Here is a 19,375-nt window from a genome sequence, read left to right on the forward strand (position 1 = left end):
TTTTTTATTGTTCAAGTGTGAGGATTTCACCAGTGGATTTTGGCTACATAACAAATGAACACCCTGTATAGGTGACTGTAGGTATGATGCTTCCTTGAAGTGTTATTGAATGCGCAGAAAAATCATAATAAAAATATTTTGTCTGCTTAGTTAAATGTTTAACCGACCTAGGAAAAAGAAGGCGTTTCTCTGTTCAACCCGTTTATCTCGGGGTTGTAGGTATGTTCACACATTTCTTCGACATATATAATACCACCCGTTTCAATTAATCTTTTTTTAAATCATGTTTTAAGCCGAATTTTGATTATTTAAATTTCCAAGTAGAAGTTCTAACCTACAGTCTTTCCTGATAATGATCAGAAAATCATCTACCAAATATTGCTAATTGCTTTGTGTTAAAGGTGTAACTTTATAGATTAGAAATAGAGGTAAGCCATTACATTAACCTACAAAGGAAAGAGGATATCCATTAGCCTAGTTCTTCTTTTAAAATTGAAAACAACTGTTGGCCATGCAAGCTACTTCTCTTTCTACATTGGTTCTATCTGTTACTTTTAGTCAATAGAGAAAGTTAGTGTAATATTGAAAAAAAATCAAATAACTTTTATTTCCTAGCAGGCTGTACTTTGTTGTGAAAAGTGCATTAGTATTATTCTTATGGTTGTTCTCTGAAATATAATTATTTAAATCGAGGCTTAATTTTTCAGGATCCTTATAATCCGGGCTACGCTTGGAAGAGAGCCCCTGAGCTGCCAATTCCAACCGGTGAGCGTAGGAGCATTTTTGGCTTTCCACAAGAGGAAGCCCTTGCAAGACGAATCTTCATGGGTGTTAGACCCGTTCAACCACCTCAACAACATTACAGAGGCAATGAGAATTACCGTGAACGGCTTCGAGGACGCTCTAATGCTCATGGTGGCTATCCAGGAGATCTTGATGTCCCCATAATGTTGAACAGGGAAGTAGGCATCCATAGAATCAACAATAACGAATCCATGGCCAATCAACTGTTGGGTAAGAAAAGAGTTGGTTATTTTTAGTCAAATGCCTTGTCAGGGTTCTGCCGTATATCGCTTTTTCCTATTCATCTAACAATTTACATATTTTATGCGATCATAAGTTAAGAAGTCATCAGTTAAGTTATGATTATTTTTATTGTTCTGTCATTTCATGTCAACTCACCTAGAGCAATCTGCTTAAATGTGTCAGATTCTCTTCAAAATTTTTTCATGCACAAATACCAATAAAATTATGCTAAGTTATTCTTTTTCCGATTTTTTGAATGAGAAATGGGCCGGGTAGAAATTTTTGAAAAATGTTAATTTTCAATTTCAAGTTATTGGGCACATCCAGGTGTCAAATGAAAGCTTTATATTCTCTCTTTCAGTAGATTCTAAGAAACCTTGCAAAAGGTTAGACTGTCAAATATTAATAGTCACACAATGCAAATTTTAGAGTTTTATTACAAATTGTGCAATTGCTCAAAAGTTACAACTATGAAACTTTTGAAACATTTGTTGTGCATTCATCTGAACACGTACATGGTATGGTTAATAAATAAAAAGAGTTTTTTGTATTATTATTATTATTATTATTATTATTATTATTAATAGTAGTATTAGTATTAGTATTTTTTTAATACAGTTTTAGGTTTTGTCACAAATTGTATTATTGCTCAAAAGTTACAACTATGAAACTTTTGAAACTTTTTTTTGTAGAATCGTCTTAGCACATACATGATATGGTAAAAAAATAGTAGGGGTGTTTTTGGTATTTTTGTAATTATTATTTTTGTACGTCAGAGTGAAATTCATGAATCGCTCCTGGTCTTCGATATTCTATTTGCCAGAAAATGAAGTCTTCTGTTGGGAACTTTTTTCAAAATATCATCTGGGAAGGTCCTCTTCCATCTCTTATAAGCCAATCAGCCCGAACTTACGCAATTGAAAGCAACATAACAAATACTTCATATTATCAGTGAAAACAATGAGCTGTGAAATATAGGACACAACATTTTGTTTGTAAATCTGTGTAATTGTGAGAAGTATTGAAGGTATGAATGTTTATTGTTTTTATTTATGTACGTTAGTCTATTATTTCTTATTTTTGTTAATAGATTTTGTAATAACCACTCAACCCCTTACATTGCTAGATTTTCCAAAAAAAAATTACAAAAATACATCCTTTTTTATTATTTAACCATATCGAGTAAAAGCAAACTAATCCTATAAAAAGTTACAAAAGTTTGATCGTTCTAAGCAATGGTACAACAGAGGAAAATGGATGGCATATTTAAAGTGCAAAAAAAAAAATAATAATAATAATATTATGATAATTCCGAAACTACACATTACACCAGTTCTATTTTTAAGCATACTTAATATTTACCAAGATGATTATTTCAAAATTTTTGAAAATGTGACTATTGTCACTTGAGAGTAGGGATAGCAAAAATTATTTGGATTCTGAAAAAATTATTTTCCGGAATCGGAAATTTCACTTTCCGGATTTCGGAAAGAATCCAGAATTCAGAAATATCCAGAATTCAGACAAAATTTCGGATTTTTTCCGACATTGAATTTTTTTTTCGAATTAAGGATTTTGCCAAATTCCGGATTTTTTCTGAAATTTGAATTTTTCCGAATTCCTAAATTTTTCCGATTTTACTTTCCGGAAACCGCAAAGTAAAAATTCTGGAATTGGCCATCCCTACTTCAAAGGAGAGGCATAATCTGTTAACAACCCTAAAATTGTATATTTCTGTGGATTTAAAATACAAATAATAGTAATAATAATAATAGTTATAAAATATCAAAAGTACCGATATTATTTTTTAACCATATCATGTATGTGCTAAAATGATTCTATAAAAAGAAGCTTCAAAAGTTTCATATTTGTAAGTTATGAGCAATAGCCCAATTTGTAACAAAACCTGAAACTGTATATTTCCGTACACGGAAATAATAATAATAATAATAATAATAATAATAATAATAATAATAATAATAATAATAATAATAATAATAATAATAATAATAATAATAATAATAATAATAACAATAATAATAACAAAAATACAAAAAAAAAACTTTTTTAAGCACACCATGTACATGTTAAGATGAATGCACAAAAATGTTTCTTAAGTTTCATAGTTGTAACTCACAAGCAATGGTACCATTTGTAAAAAAAAAAAAAAAAAAAAAAATGCTTTGAATGCCTATTAATGTTTGACAATGTACCCTTTTGCAAGGTTTCTTAGGATCTACTGAAAGAGGAAGAATTAAGCTTTTATTTCACACCTGGATGAGCCCAGTAACTTGAAAAATGTGGAAGTTATGGCAATTTTAGTTTCATGATGCTAAGTGCAGGAAAGTGAAATTGGCGCCAAATTAACATTTTTCAAAATTTACTCGCTGGTTCATTTTTCATCCAAAAAAAAATCGGAAAAAATTAATTTAGCATAATTTCATTCGTATTTATGTATGACAAATATTGAGGAGAATCTGAGACATTGAAGCACGGTCGTTTTAAAATTAAGTGATTTGACATGGAATGAACCTGTTTGTTCAATACACCCAAAAAGGTTGTTGTACTCTAATTTTGGTTAGTTATTTTATGTTTCCATTCCCGTTTTTAGCATCGAAGCAATTTGCGACAAACATCCTCCTTAAAGTTCCATCCCTACAAATTCTACACTCTTAGCAGAGGGGACTTGCAAACCGCTTGCTGTAAGCTTGAGTTGCAAGTCGGCCAAGCTTGTATTCTGCTTGATTGGAAAACGTGCAAGCATACAGCAAGCTGGATTAAAGTAACGAAGTTACATGGAGGCAACGTTGCATTCAGTGTTCCATTAAGCTTGACGTAAGTGTTTTGCAAGTCAAATCAAGTCAATAGCCAATAAATGGCCAGTTATGCTATGACGCAGTGCGAGGGGTCATTCCAACAGGCTTTTAATATCCATTGTCTTTCAATAAACCTCCCTCTCCTTTTACGGGAGAGAGCATCAGTGTGGAATGTTAAACTAAAAGAAATCCATCTCATTCTCATGTAACTAAGGAAATGTATAAATATTATAACTCTACTAATCTTTATTTCTACGAGGGTGGTCTCTAAATTCTTAGACGACAGAGGAGAACCACACGAGATGGCAATCCATCCTTTAGCCAAATCTGTTCACTGGTAATCACACATTCCCACATGAAATAATAGACTCTTGTGCTCCATAATGGTGGAGTTATGAGCGTGTGAAACCGTATGGAGTACAATCGAAGCGCGCGACAAGTGCGAACTTCATGATGTGCATTGCTGGCTCCAATATAGTATTATGGTACGGTCGTACCCCGTGTTGTATCACAGAGGCCGGGGTGACATGAAGGCTGAACATATACGAAAATGTTAACATGTACAGAGATGGTAATATTTCGGATTTTCATTATTAGACTCAAATCTGTTCACTGGAAATCACACAATCTTATATCAAAAGATAAACTCTTGTGCTCAATAATTTTGGAGTTGCGAGCATGAAACCGTATGGAGTACAATCGAAGCGCGCTCCAAGTGTGAACCACATTATGTACACTGACGACTCTAGTGGGGTACCACGATACTGTCGTATCCCCTGTTGTATCACGGACATCGGGGCGTAGTAAAGACTGAACAAGCTAAAATGTCAATGTGTACAGGGTTGGTAATATTTTGCATTGTATTCATAGATTGAAGTAGTACTACAGTCATAAGCCTCCTTTGTAAACTTAACTATTAACTTTTGTATCTTTTAACGTACATAAACATGCCAGTAAGAGTAGAAGAATATTAAATAAACCTTACGACACCAGTCCCTCAAAAGAAAGGTAGATTAGAGTGTAAAATGGATAGCCATATTTTGAAAGTGAAGACATAAATAAATTATTTAGGTGCGATATTTCACCATAAGTTTAACTATCGTCTTTTAGAAGATATATTGAAAAATACTCTGCATTTGATAACTCGTATTCTATACTATGCTATATTATAACAAATTCGAAAGAAGTTTACAATATTGAGACATTTATTTTCGTTAGAGCTGCCTTTCTAGTAGCTCTGTATACACAAACTATAGTTAAAAAAACACTGATATTAATCACATTTTGTACTTGAACTGATAAAAAAAATAATATAAGAACACAAATACTACATCTACACTGATCAACCAAAACATTATGACCATCTACTTCTTTCTAAACAAAGTCGTTGGGCTGACTCAAGGAGAACGGAACACAGCAGAGCCGCTCGCTAGACAATGGCAGGGATATTATTCGACCAGTGTGTGTGATGTTTGTGCGTAGAATGAGGGAGACTGAGGATGTTTCAGAGTTCGATAGGTGCAGATTGTGATGATCAGACAGCTGGGAGTTAGCATCTCGAAAACACGACATGTTGCGTGTTCGCATCCTGCTGTGGTTAATGTCTTCTAAAGGTGGGAAAAGAACTGTGAAATAAGCACCAAACCGCAGGACTTGGGGTGACCACAAGATTTAGGACGTCGTAGAGTGTCCAGGTGGTACAACAGGATAAGGCAGAAACAGTGGCACAATTAACATCCGGACTTTAACACAGATTAACAGTTGACAAGAGTAAGTGTGTCTGAGCACACAGTTCACCGTACACTGCCAGGTATTGACATCCACAGCCGACGTCCCACACGTATACAAATGTTAATCTCACAGCATCATCCGTAACGATTAGAATGAACGTGTACCCGTTGTCCCTTGATCACAGACCAACGACACAACGTTGCATGGTCCGATGAACCACGATACTGCGTTCATTACACCGATGGCCGGATCAGAATAAGCCCCTTTCCAGGGATACAGTTGCTCGAAACATGTACATACGGGAAAGAAAGTATTTGACAGTTGATAAATTTTCTTTTGCCAATAATTTGGGAATAAATTAATTAATTTGGATCTTTTTGTTGCAATCCTTAGAATAGTTATAATTTGATAACTTGCCGAAATCGGTACTCGAATAGGTTAATTTATTGTTGAGTTATTAGGATAAGAAATTGTGTCAACTGAAGAATACCTTCTTTCATGACTCTACATTAGGATGACTATAGGTCGATGATGTCTCATTTGGATAACCTTCATATGGTCATCCATTAACCCTTTTGTGAGTGTGGAGGGCATAATGACGTCTCCTATGTATGGGCAGGTCATTACTGATCCCCTTGACGCATTCATGTCGGCAATATTTGTAAGTAGGAATAGAATCTTTCTGCAGGACAACGCTCTTTGTCACAAGGCCAACATTGTACGGCAGTGGTTTAAGAAGCATAGTGGATAATTTCAAGCACTTCAATGGCTCCAAACTTACACTATCTTAACCCAATTGAATACATTTTGGATGTCGTTGAACGTCAGATTCGATCTCATTGACCTCTCCGTGAAATTTACATGAATTGTGTAATTTGTGTGTGCAGATGTGCAGCGTCATGCCGAATAGCATTGCTGTTATTCTGCGAGCCAAAAGTGGACATATTAGGTAGATTGTCATGATTTTCTGGTTGGTTTGTATAAATTCCTGTAAGAAAGGAGAATAATACAGGGGTGAACCCATGAGGGTTCACGGGATCCAGATCCCTTAAAGCTCCCAAACTCAACATACAATTGTACAATTTTTCCATAAAACTATACTTGTTTAACAGGGAAATGATTGATGTAGCATGAAAAATGTGATCTTAAATTCATCCGTAGTTTTTCTTATAAAAATAACTTAGTTTTACCATCTTTTTTCTGCAAATACTTGTGGAAGTATTGTATAATTACTTATCTTTTTTTCGGGTGCAGAATAATATTGGTTCAATACTACTATACCACCTCCGAAAGCTTGTACGTTCGCCAACAAAAATTTCTGGGTGTGCGCCTGGTATAACACATTATAGATAGGTTTGCCTTTGCACTTGCTTTGCTTTTCCAGTAAACGGTACAGCGTGGAACTGTGTAACTGATTTTCATTCTGTATAAATATAAGAGGTGCTGATTTGCATATCGCACGCCTTGTTCATGGATCCTAAAACCACCGGTGTCGATGTAATTCAATTTCTCCAGATGAAAGGCCATAATATAGCCTCAAGTGATTGTCGAACGTAGGGTTGCCAACTGGCCATTTTTTCACCGACCTGGCCGGAAATATTGTTATTTTGATTAAAGCCAGTGACCGGTACAAACTTCTTACCAGTTCCATTATGAGCGTTATTTTTTTTCAAATTTGTATCTAGTTCAAAACAATTCCATTTATTTCGAAATATAGATTTAAAAAGCAACTTTCATTCTGTAAATCCAAAATTGTCATACTTCATCATCTATCAATGATTAATATATTTTGTTCATCTGTTTATATAATTTTATAGAGATGACAGGGACTGTATCAGGGAAAATTTAAAATTTACTTGTAAGGAATTTAATATATTTATTGAGAGTGAAAAAGGACTTCTTAAAGCAATTCCCTGTAGTTGAAGTATGAGTTTAAAGAATAAATTTCATTTTCCAAATCCATAAGTGTCACGTAAAGATTAATATACTTTTGTTCATCCTGTTTCGATAATTTTAAAAGAAGCGGTAGTTACTGATAAACACAATAAAATGATCAATGCCGATTTCAGTTTTTTAATTTATAGCATAATATATCTATTAAGCTTATCAGTGAATGTACAAAGGATATGCAGAATACAGACGGTAATGCACTTTTGTTCACGATAGGACATTTCCTTCCCATGGATGGGTATGAACACAGGTTCTTCACACTTAGATCTATATCATAGAGAATTTTGAGGGGGTGACTTTTTTGAGTTAGCAACCCTAGTCGAACGATTATGGATTATGATAGGAGGCTTAGAAGTGGTTGTGTATGCACAAGAGTCACAAAATGTTTAAAAAAAGATTTACCGACATACGAAGGCAATAGGGGTCAGGAATGGAAATCGGTAATAAGAGACAACTTTGATGAACATGCAAATCACGTGGTTTGCGATAGAATGTGGTTTCTCAACTGTCAGATCTTGGAATTTCACTGAACTTAGCAACGGTCTGGAGAAACCAAATTACATCACGTACTCCTCATTTAGCTTATGACGTAGCTCGTACTGCCATTTGGCTGTTTGTGCAATTTTGTAAGGTGAAAATGTTGGACCCATGGTTGTTACATCTAACACCGGTTGCCAAAGAATCGCCGTCTGAAATGTGGGATCTAACGGATCAAAAATAGCACGTTTAATGTCTTATTTCTATGTTTGAAAGAGCTTAGTGCGAAATCGTTGTGTACAGATGTATGTAGTAAACACACAAACTTTGTTTCAAATCAGACAATTTCTTGAGGTGCCACTGGGTCAATATTCAGCACTCATGTAAAAATAAGACATTTTACGCTTTTCAACGGTATTTCTTCTTTAATGTCTTTAAACAATGAGCTATGATAATGAGCAATACACTAAATTTTTCGTATTCGTGTTTTCATATTAACTAAAAACATTTTCAAGATTATTACTGTCCTAACCCTTGAGTCTTGTCAAAAGTGATTTCCCAAAGCAACAATCGGAGCCTCGGTGGCTCAGTGGTAGAGCGTTCATCTATGACGCATGGGATCCACGGTTCGATCCCAGCTCGCGACAAGTGAACTTTATGGTGGATGAGCACCATGTTCGTGGGTTTTCTTGGGGTTCTGTTTCCTTTCACTTTCTTCACTCCACCATTTCCTTCATTTCTCATCATCGCCGTCTCCTTTAGTCTACCCGGCATAATCGTGGGATGTAACACTGAAAGATTTTACTTCATTCTATTTCAAAGCAAAAATTCTTTCAAACAGAAGTTTGCTTTAAAAGTAGTTAAACATAAAATTCGTTCAGTACAAATAAGTATGTGTTACGATAATCGTAAGATTCAGGAGAAATGAAACACAATTTCACAACTGCAAATTCTTCTATTCTTGCAGCACTTTTAGTACAATATTTCATGTTTTCAACATTTGGGGACACATTATGTGTACTTGTTGCTTGTTCTGCATCTCGCCTATATTCCTGTTGCTCATATTGACGCAACGTAACAATTCTGCACCCTTTCCCAGTCATTAGTCAAACAGCTTACTTGCATGTAAACATGCACAACTAGAAACAATGTAAGCAGAAGATTCCTTACTCATTGTACGATAATGCTTATAAACTTTCATTTTTGTTTTTTTGAGTTAGTGAGTTTACTTCAGAATGGCCACTTCTCCTGAAGAAGGAAGTTCAAAGACTGCAGCGTTCGCAATTTTTGTAGCAAAAATACGCGAATTTCTCAACTTTACCGTTATATTAAACCACGAAACGTTCCTTTCAGTTCTCTGGTTTGATTCCAGTTTCCTCCAAACGGGCTATGTGGTGGGCAAACGCCGTGTGCTTGCGTTTTCTCGGAGTTGTCCAGTTTCCTTCGGCTTTCTTCATTCCATCATGTTCATTCATTCTCATCATCACCCTTTTATATACCATTTGATTAATATTTCTTCTGGTGCTTGAGTTCACTCTGCAGTTATGCCTTACCTAGCGTACGAAGTAAGGTCACTTATCCAGTACAGAAACACTTGCTTGAGTAATAAAATTTGTTGATATTTACTATTTCAAAATTAGTGGCAAAACTTATAGTATTAAAAAATTAATTTCTTCATTATTTCACCATAAGCATGACTATGAAATTTATGACATTTGTTGGATGATAATTAAATCAAGTTTCTTTCAAATATTGTTATGCTATGTTAACATGAGTTGCCATAAATTGTCTCCCATGCTTGTTAATGAGTGTAGATACATGTTGAGTAAGTTACCTATATCCCAAATTTTCACGTAACTATTTTCTATAACGATTATTTATTGTCTTCAAAGAAATTTACTCAATTTCTATTTCCTTCTTACATTTTTCTCCGTAGGAGCCGGCAGCAGGAACAATTCACAGCAAGAAAACATTTACATGAGGCCTTTGGGGTATGGTAATGAAGGTGCTCCGTCCATTGCAGCAAACGTAAGTTCCATTTATACTGTTATAACTAACTAAACTAACTAACCAACTCTATGGTCTATGGAACCCGAAGGTTCAATGCCGCGTTCACAAAAGCTCTCCACTGACTTCTATCCTTAGCCAATTGGATCCAGTTTCTACTTCGTATTCCTATCTATGCGAGATCCATCTAAATATTGACTTCCAATCAACGTCTCGGTCTTCCTAATGGTCGTTTTCCGATTGGTCTTCCACTTAAGACTTTGAAAGTGTTCCTACTTCTTTCATCCTGGCTGCATGACCTCCCCACCTGAACCTCCTAGACTTGATGACCCTAACAATATTTGGGAAATCGTATAAATTATGTACTTCCCCGTTATGAAGTTTCCGCCATTCCCCATTCCCGTTCCTCTTAGGCCCGAATATTCATCACAGGATCTTGTTCTCAAATACTTTCAGTTTAGGTTCTTCCCTCAGAGTAAGCGACCATGTTTCGTAACCATACAGAACAACAGGCATGATTATCGTTTTATATATTTTAAGCTTCAAATTCCTCGACAGAATTCGCGAAAGCAAGAGATTTTGAACTGAATAATAACACTAATTCCCTGCTTTTAGTCGACATTTAATCTCTTCCTGAATATGGTTTTCGTTTCGTAATATTGATCCTAGATATTTGCAAGTATCTAACTTTTATACTGTTATCTTTTTTAAATACTGCTCTTATGCATTTTTGCATAAATACTGCTCTTATGCAAAAAAAAAAAAAAAACAACTTAGTATTTGTGACCAAACGGAGAAAATTTTGATGCAACGGCTTTCATAATAACTCTTTTAGAAGTTAACTTGTTATTAATATCGGTGGCGGGGCGTTCACACATCCCAGAAGTGAATACTCCATGACTTATAGTTAAAATTTTTCACTTCCAGATCGTGTGACTATTCTGGACTAACACATCTGTATGTTCTGTTGATGTATTTTTTTTATTTCGTTCAAAGTCATTTAATTAATTTCTCAATATTAATTTACCACTTGTGATAAACTGTAATCTACAAGACTGAACTAAACTGATGCTTTCCTGGTGTCGTGATGCATATAGTTGTTCTCGAAGAACCAGCCAGGTGAATTCCATATCGTCCAACGTTTTCGAGAACTGATAACATTGTTCTCGTCTTTAGAATCATCGCCATTGATCAATCAAACTCCCTCCCCTTTCTGCCAGCACCTATATAATAAAGGCATCCGAATTTGGTCTCCCATACTTTATCCTTAAGACAAGAACAATGTTATCAGGTCTCGAAACGTTGGACGACGTGGAATTCACCTGGCTGATTGCCCAAGAACAAATATAATCAGAACTAAATATGTTAAAAAATTATTTTGTTTTATATATAACTAAGTATGTTTATACTAGAGGAGGAATTTCATTTATCTCGAGGTTATATGTTGAACATAATATACAGGTATTTATTCTATCAACATCGCTAGAGACGAAGAGTAACGTTGTCACAAGCAGCTTGTGTCCCGTAAAATTCTTCTGTAATTGCTTTCCGTAGATCGGCCAAACTGCGTATGTGATGTTCATACACTTTTTTCTTTTAAAATACCACATAAGAAAAAGTCAAAAGGATTCAAATTGGGAGATCGAGCTGGCCACTCCACAGACCCACGTCAACCGATCCAGTGGTTCGGGAAAGTTTCGTTCAGCCACTCTCGGACTGGTACAAACTAACGATTCTAAGTTCAGTGACCGTTATCCTGACTCTCAAGCTACACAGTGTTGCCATATCGAAACTTTATTTGTCCAGAATTACAAATACTACAGTCAGTCAAACATCATACATATAATTATGGGCTGCCCTGTATGATAATGTGATTCGACGATAATAATAGAATGAAGTGTGTGGAAGTAAACGGCAGAAGCTCAAGATAACTCATGTATAATGATGTAGCTTATAGTAAATAATATATTAGTATTACTTTTTGGAGCAGCTTTCTGAAACATGTGTTGAAGTCAAAATTTAATTTTTCAGTATCCTTCTTATCTGGGAAACCACTGGAACAGAATCCGTATGCAGTCAGATTTCAGAGGCACCGTTGGTTCTGTAGAAGGAGAGCCCTCCACAAGAGGTCACGTGGGTAATGGCAGACCTAGAACTCATATAATTCACCATGTTAACTGTTCATGCTTTCAAGGGGCCACTGGTGCTCGTGGTGAACTCCGTCGGGACGTTGCTGGTCGCGAGGGCTCCAAAGGAGAGGATAAAGACATCCGTTGAATATATGATATCTAATCTACAACGAAGAAAACTTGTCGGTAAGTATCATTGTTACAGTGTACTTCACATTAAATGGCATTTTGTCTGTATTTTGAAAGTAGTTGTTATTAAAGAGTCATTCTATGTGTGGTCAAGTCACAAGAAAACGATTGAACCTCTCGAAATGAATTTTTGGGTATTGCTACCTACCGTTTCTCTTGAGTACTGGCTTTCGGAGTATTCCCTAAAGAAACAGTTGATATCAATTCAGGTCAGAGCTCATGTCCTGTCCAAGCGCAAATTGACGGCAGTAAAATAAAACAAGTGATTTGACATGAGTAGCTTCACTGATTTGGAGACTTGTGTTTAGTTATACTTACTTTTGCATACGCATATATATAAATATATATATATACGTGACTGGCAAGCCGACTATTCGTAAGGATTCGTACACACATAAATAAAGAAGATAATATTCCCTTAGACGAACTCTTATTTATTGAATAGACACATACGTGTGTACGGAGTAAAGTGAAGAATATTAATAACACACACAAAAAAAAAATCACTTCACATAGCACGAATGTTCAAACAAAAGAAATTACACACACAACTGAATGAATGAAATCGAGGAAGATAAAACACTTAATATCGCAATTTTGTTAGTTGTACGTCCAATTTTGTTAGTTAAATTGAACACATGAGCGGAATGGTAAGCTATCTGAGTCGACACAGTCATTAATTAAAAGGAACTTTTTTTCACTCAACGTTTCCCTCCATCTGTCCTCTAAAGCAATTGATGCTTCCATGTTAGGAAGTGCTGGACTCTCTTTGCTTTGTTGATGCTAGAGTGCAAATCTAACCAAATCAAATGGTGGCAAAACAGCAGCCACCTCTTCATTTATCCCCTCCTTTGCAATAACTTCTCAGAAAAAAATTCAAAAAATGTATAAAAAGGTGATGAATACCTAAGGTGATTTCACGATTAAATATTCAGAAATATCATAGGAAAATCAAAATAATGTTCTCAGTACTGTACTATTCTCGCGTTATCCAGGGGGAGTAAATATATGCCAAATGATAACGCTTGAGATGGGGGTTGATACTAAATACACCAGGATCCCTAAAAGACCTGGAACAATAATAAAAATATCGTTAAGTTCACTGGAATTCACTCATTCCTGATATCTGTTCACTATCCTCTTATACATATTATTCTATTAGACTGACACATTTGTGAAAATAACGGCTAAATTTGTGTCTTGAAATAATGTTGGAAATTATTAAGAAACTACTACGCGGACACATTTTATAAAGACGTACACATGATGGGGGTTGTCTCAAAATTCCTAAGACAGACGTATCATTTACGACATGTGGAATTGTTAGGTTCAACTCTGTTGTAATCCATTCATTACGAATCTACCTGAATGGAGTGCAACAAACTTGAAGACTGTACAGGCATAAACCTCCCATGAAAAATTATCCTCAAAACTGTTCATTGTAACATAAGTTTTGCAGTAAAACGAATACAAATGAGTCGTACACTATGATGAAGTACCTATAATGTGCTATATGAGTGTAAGGTCGAAAATCTAGAATTTACTTTCTTTCAAATGCGATTAAACTATTGTATAGCGATCCATATTTTATACGGTCTTTTCTCGTGGCTAATTTCTCTCATTTTGTGACCACTAAGTAGAAAACTACATCATAATAAAGTTCTTTTTTTAAAATACAGTATATGACTATACCAACAAAAAATATAAATTATATTTGAAATTGAAACTAAATTTGCATGTACTTTATTAGTGGAAAGGCATTTAAAAAGTAATAAGTAATGAAATTTATAAAACAGCTCCAATTAAATAATATAGAATAAATAATTCAATTTGCATAGTTTTTGGCAACTAGTAAGGAGAACTGAATGTGAGGCCTGTAAAGGTCTCCTTATTTGAAATAAACAACTTACGTTTCAATATGTTAAATCGGTTGACCAATTACAATCAGAATTAATTGGCATATAGTTTCGGCCAATCAGAAGCATGTATTTGTTGTTGTCTAGAACTACTTCGGTGAGCAAACTGAATGTCAACGAATTCTTGCTTCTAATAGTCCATATATTCCTCCACATTTTAAGTTAGAACTGTTCTACAAATTAAGTAGAATTCTCTAATGACTTTCCACTAAGACATGCATCGCATATATACTCTGAATTTGAAACAAAATTTACTATCTTTGGTTATGGGTTATTTATAGCTCATTATAGGCACCGTATCATAGTTTACGGCTCCTTAGAATTATTTTTACTTGAAAACTAAAGTGACAACGAACAGTTTAACAAGTGTTTTTCTACGTAAATTAAAACATTATATATATTACGCTGGGTCGAGACAGACGCATTTCTTCAAGTTCGATATTTTAATACTCCCTGAAAAACAACCTTCCACCCAAAAAAATCGTCCTTATTACAAAAAGAAAAGAAATACATTCAACTTGCAGTATGTATCTCAGAATTAATCGAATGGAATCGAATCAAACCTAACAGTACTACATGGCAAAAAATAGGGAGTCTAACTAAAAACAACAACAACAACAATAATAATAATAATAATAATAATAATAATAATAATAATAATAATAATAATAATAATAATAATAATAATAATAATACTTTTGGACACAACTATCAATAGCTGCACTTAAACAGGGATTTTCCCCATGGCAACAAATTACGCTCAAACGTACAATAAGAAGGAGCCGTCAGCGATAAACAGAAAAATAAAATGGCAAGTGAAAAAATACCAAATGGAAAACTAGACTTGAAAATAGACTTTGACTATTAAACTTAACATTGAAAGAGATTTTGACTATTAGAATAAACACAGAACATAGATCGTTAACGCTGAAATAGACTCGGAAGAAAGTAGGACATCCATCACGTAGTCATGTCAATCATACTCAATAATTTGGAGTGGGATACGACTGTCTCGGTGCAGGACGTTTCGATGTATGTTAAAGGTTAACAGGTTGAAAATGTTTACTTTTACTGATTTACTTAGGTGATGCTAGCAAAAACGTACAAGCTCATGGAATTCCAAATTTTTATTCCAATTCCAAATACCTAAAACATGAGATTATATGTCCCCCCCCAAAAAAAGACATTTAAATAAATGTCGAAATTATTCATTCCCCTTTTTGACCACCTAAAAATAAAAAATATTTACTTTTGGCAATTTTCTTGTCTGTTAGTCCCGTAAAGCTACAATCATGCCCAATTTCAGCTTTCCACGTCAACCGGAAGTACCTGTTTAATTTATGTCAGTTCATGTAGTTTTATGTATAGTTAGAACAACTTTCACGACTTTCAATCTATGTACAGTTTCCCTTCTTGTTGAATAGGTGTCATTTTTAATATATATACTTCTTTTAATTTTACAGATTGTCAATTATCACAACTTTGGATCTGTGTGCAGTGTTCCTTCTTGTATTGAATTGTGAGAAGATTGTTTATTTGGAAGCTACGTGCAACTAATTAGTAATATACTGTAGTGACTTTTAGTGCTATAGTTAAATTCTTCTCAGAAAAAAAACTATACTCTAGAGACCTTTCGACAAGTTATATCTTCGTGCAGCATTGAAGATATGCTAGCTTATTACTACTATTGTTATTATAGTTTCATTGATGTTGAAAACCTGCTGGTTAACATTTACTTAGGGTGAAATTTTCAAAAATGTTATAAATTTTTATTCCACTAAAAATTTTATTATACAAATTGATATTTTAGGAATTGTTCGAATTTTATTGTCTGTATTATTATTATTACTAACACTGTACAATACTTTTTCGCATCTTCCAAATGAAAGTAATGGATTTAGACCATGTATAATTCCTTTCGTTTTTGATTACTAACTGGCACAAACAAGTGCACTTTGTTTCTGCAATTTGATTGGCTATTATCTGCATATTTGTAATGTGCACTTGTGTGCACAGAAAATAGTTCATACTTATTTTTAAAATTTTTACAGTTTTTATGTACAAAGTAAAGGACCTCGCACTTTTCTTATGGAAAGTGGCTTTCGGCTAATGTTGTTGAAACTTCGCTGGTTGATAGTTCTTAACATGTGGATCAAAAGTCTCAATGGGCACAAAGACCGAAATCCACTCCTTCCCCCAAAAACCGCCTCCAAGTAGCTGGGGGGGGGGTTGAACTGATTTCAGCATGTAAAACAATTTGTTGTTTTAATCAACTCAACAAGGACCCCAAACAACCACATGTTAGACTATCAAACTACCCCTCTTGACACCGCCCTTTGCCCCCCACATATCCCCCCCGCGAATTACCTTACGGATGTTCCATATTACTGTAGTTTATAGTTGCGCATATGTGTTGAAATACCTACAGTTTTGGTCTCACTGACGACATAATGGGTTTCACGTATCGCTGATTACGAATCTGGGGTGAGAGTTCTAGAATTCAAGATGGAGGATCAATATGGCGGATCAAAAACACGAAACTCCTGAATGTAGCCACAAATAGCTGTTTACTAGAGTATTTTGGGTCTTTGGTTACGAATCTGAGGTCAAAATACTTGAATTCAAGATTGCAGATCCAATATGGTGGATAAAAACGTCGAAGCCACAAATCGTAGTAGACTAGAGTGTTTTTAGATCGCTGTTTAAGTACGCAACATTCCTTGATACTTCAGCTACCATGTAGAATTATTCTGCACCCTTGCCCTTTACCAAAACCCACCACAGATATCTTAATGCTGAACGGTGTTAAAATAATTTATCAATTATCTGCTCATTATTTTCATCATTTCGGTTTGCAGCATCTAATGTGGTACTTAGCAATGAGTCATCGGGATATCTAATATTCTGTAAATGTCGTGCATGGCCTAAATACCACAAGACACTTGCAACGTGCGCACAAGTACCTAATGTACGAGCACCGCTTTGACATGTACAGTAGTAACCTTGAATAACATTTTGATCATAATCCTGGTCATCTTCATCATTGGCTACATATGCTACATATGCTATTCCGCAATGCAACTAAGCATCAAGTTTTCATAGCACATGTAGCCAATGATAAAAATGACCAGGATTATGATCAAAATGTTATTCAAGGTTACTACTGTACATTAGGTACATTAGGTACTTGTGCTCACGTTGCAAGTGTCTTGTGGTATTTAGGCCATGCACGACATTTACAGAATATTAGATATCCCGATGACTCATTGCTAAGTACCACATTAGATGCTGCAAACCGAAATGATGAAAATAATGAACAGATAATTGATTAATTATTTTAACACCGTTCAGCATTAAGATATCTGTGGTGGGTTTTGGTAAAGGGCAAGGGTGCAGAATAATTCTACATGGTAGCTGAAGTATCAAGGAATGTTGCGTACTTAAACAGCGATCTAAAAACACTCTAGTCTACTACGATTTGTGGCTTCGACGTTTTTATCCACCATATGTGATCTGCAATCTTGAATTCAAGTATTTTGACCTCAGATTCGTAACCAAAGACCCAAAATACCCTAGTAAACAGCTATTTGTGGCTACATTCAGGAGTTTCGTGTTTTTGATCCGCCATATTGATCCTCCATCTTGAATTCTAGAACTCTCACCCCAGATTCGTAATCAGCGATACGTGAATCCCATTATATCGTCAGTGAGACCAAAACTGTAGGTATTTCAACACATACGGGCAACTATAAACTACAGTAATATGGAACATCCGTAAGGTAATTTGCGGGGGGAGGGATATGTGGGGGGCAAAGGGCGATGTCAAGTGGGGTAGTTTGATAGTCTAACATGTGGTTGTTTGGGGTCCTTGTTGAGTTGATTAAAACAACAAGTTGTTTTACATGCTGAAATCAGTTCAACCCCCCCAGCTACATGGAGGTTTTTTTTTGGGAGGAAGGAGTGGATTTCGGTCTTTGTGCCCATTGAGACTTTTGATCCACATGTTAAGAACTATCAACCAGCGAAGTTTCAACAACATTAGCCGAAAGCCACTTTCCATAAGAAAAGTGCGAGGTCCTTTCTCGTAAGAACAATAAAATAAAGAGTACACTGTAAGTTGAAACAATTTTAAATAAAATTAATTTCAATTAAATCATGTCATTTTGCCTGCGTCTTGGTCTATTCCTTAGTGACGAAGTTCAACCAACATGCTTGGTATGTTAAAAAGCACACACCTTAATTGGTCAATACTGTGGGAGTAGTAAACTGTATATAGGCGATCAGAATCTCATACATATGGACGTAAATAACATGTAGCTGACGTATGTAATATAAGGAAGACTGTTAGATGTCAGACATCCTGCATCGGCATGATGTAACAACTAAGCGGGGAAAAGGGCAATACTGTGTAGCATATGGATAACGTACGCTTCGTACAGATTTTCGTAATAAACTTATGAAATTCGTTTATTTGTGCAATAATGCTCTCTCTGGATAACGATTTTTTCTCAGTGTATGGAAAGATGAAAAGAGATATTTTTTTCCAATATAAGTGGTACTAATCTAAAATTGTAGATGTTTCAAATGGGACCAGCTGTTTGGAGTCTTCACTGGCAGGACAACCTATGTTAAATGAAAACATAACGTTTCGAGTTCAATAAGCTATTTCTACGGAAAAAACAGGTACAGAAAAATGACATGGGGTTCCTTGCACATCGTTATGTGAGGGAATCTACAAAATCTCGGATCCGTTTTTCAACAATGCTGAGCTCCTTTGTGGCTCAGCGGTTAGAGTACGTGTCTTTGGCTTGGGACACCCGGGTTTGTTTACCCGCAGGAGCGGTTCGGATCCCACGTTAAGCTGTAAGTCTACCTCTTCTATAGCCTCGCTGCTGAAAAGGGAAGCTATATACAAATTAAATCAAATCAGAATTCCAAAATGTTCTATTGTTGGTAACGGTAAAGACCTGTTGAACTAACAACGTTGCTTTTCATTTGTCATAGAACGCCTTGCTGGTGTAGAACAAGAACATCTGATGCGACTGGAAAATTTCCATTTTAGATTGAAAAGAACCTACTTCCAACAATATTCCTTTTTTTAAATATCTGTCATGTGTTTGCTTATAAGTGACTT

General features: G+C 35.2%; 1 protein-coding gene across 1 annotated transcript in view; it reads left to right on the forward strand.

Annotated features, from left to right (window-relative positions):
* Positions 1 to 16,286, forward strand: part of LOC145674236 (uncharacterized) — a 63,997-nt gene extending 47,711 nt beyond the window's left edge. Inside the window, exons 15-18 of the mRNA XM_081744074.1 lie at positions 708 to 1,014; positions 9,937 to 10,028; positions 12,039 to 12,322; positions 15,705 to 16,286. Of these exons, the coding sequence (XP_081600200.1) occupies positions 708 to 1,014; positions 9,937 to 10,028; positions 12,039 to 12,284 (645 nt within the window). The 3' untranslated portion in view covers positions 12,285 to 12,322; positions 15,705 to 16,286. The remainder of the gene's footprint in view (positions 1 to 707; positions 1,015 to 9,936; positions 10,029 to 12,038; positions 12,323 to 15,704) is intronic.
* The last annotated feature ends 3,089 nt before the right edge of the window (positions 16,287 to 19,375 follow it).

Source organism: Thermobia domestica, chromosome 17 (genome assembly GCF_964235325.1).
Source record: "Thermobia domestica chromosome 17, izTheDome1.hap1.1, whole genome shotgun sequence".
NCBI lineage: Eukaryota > Metazoa > Arthropoda > Insecta > Zygentoma > Lepismatidae > Thermobia > Thermobia domestica.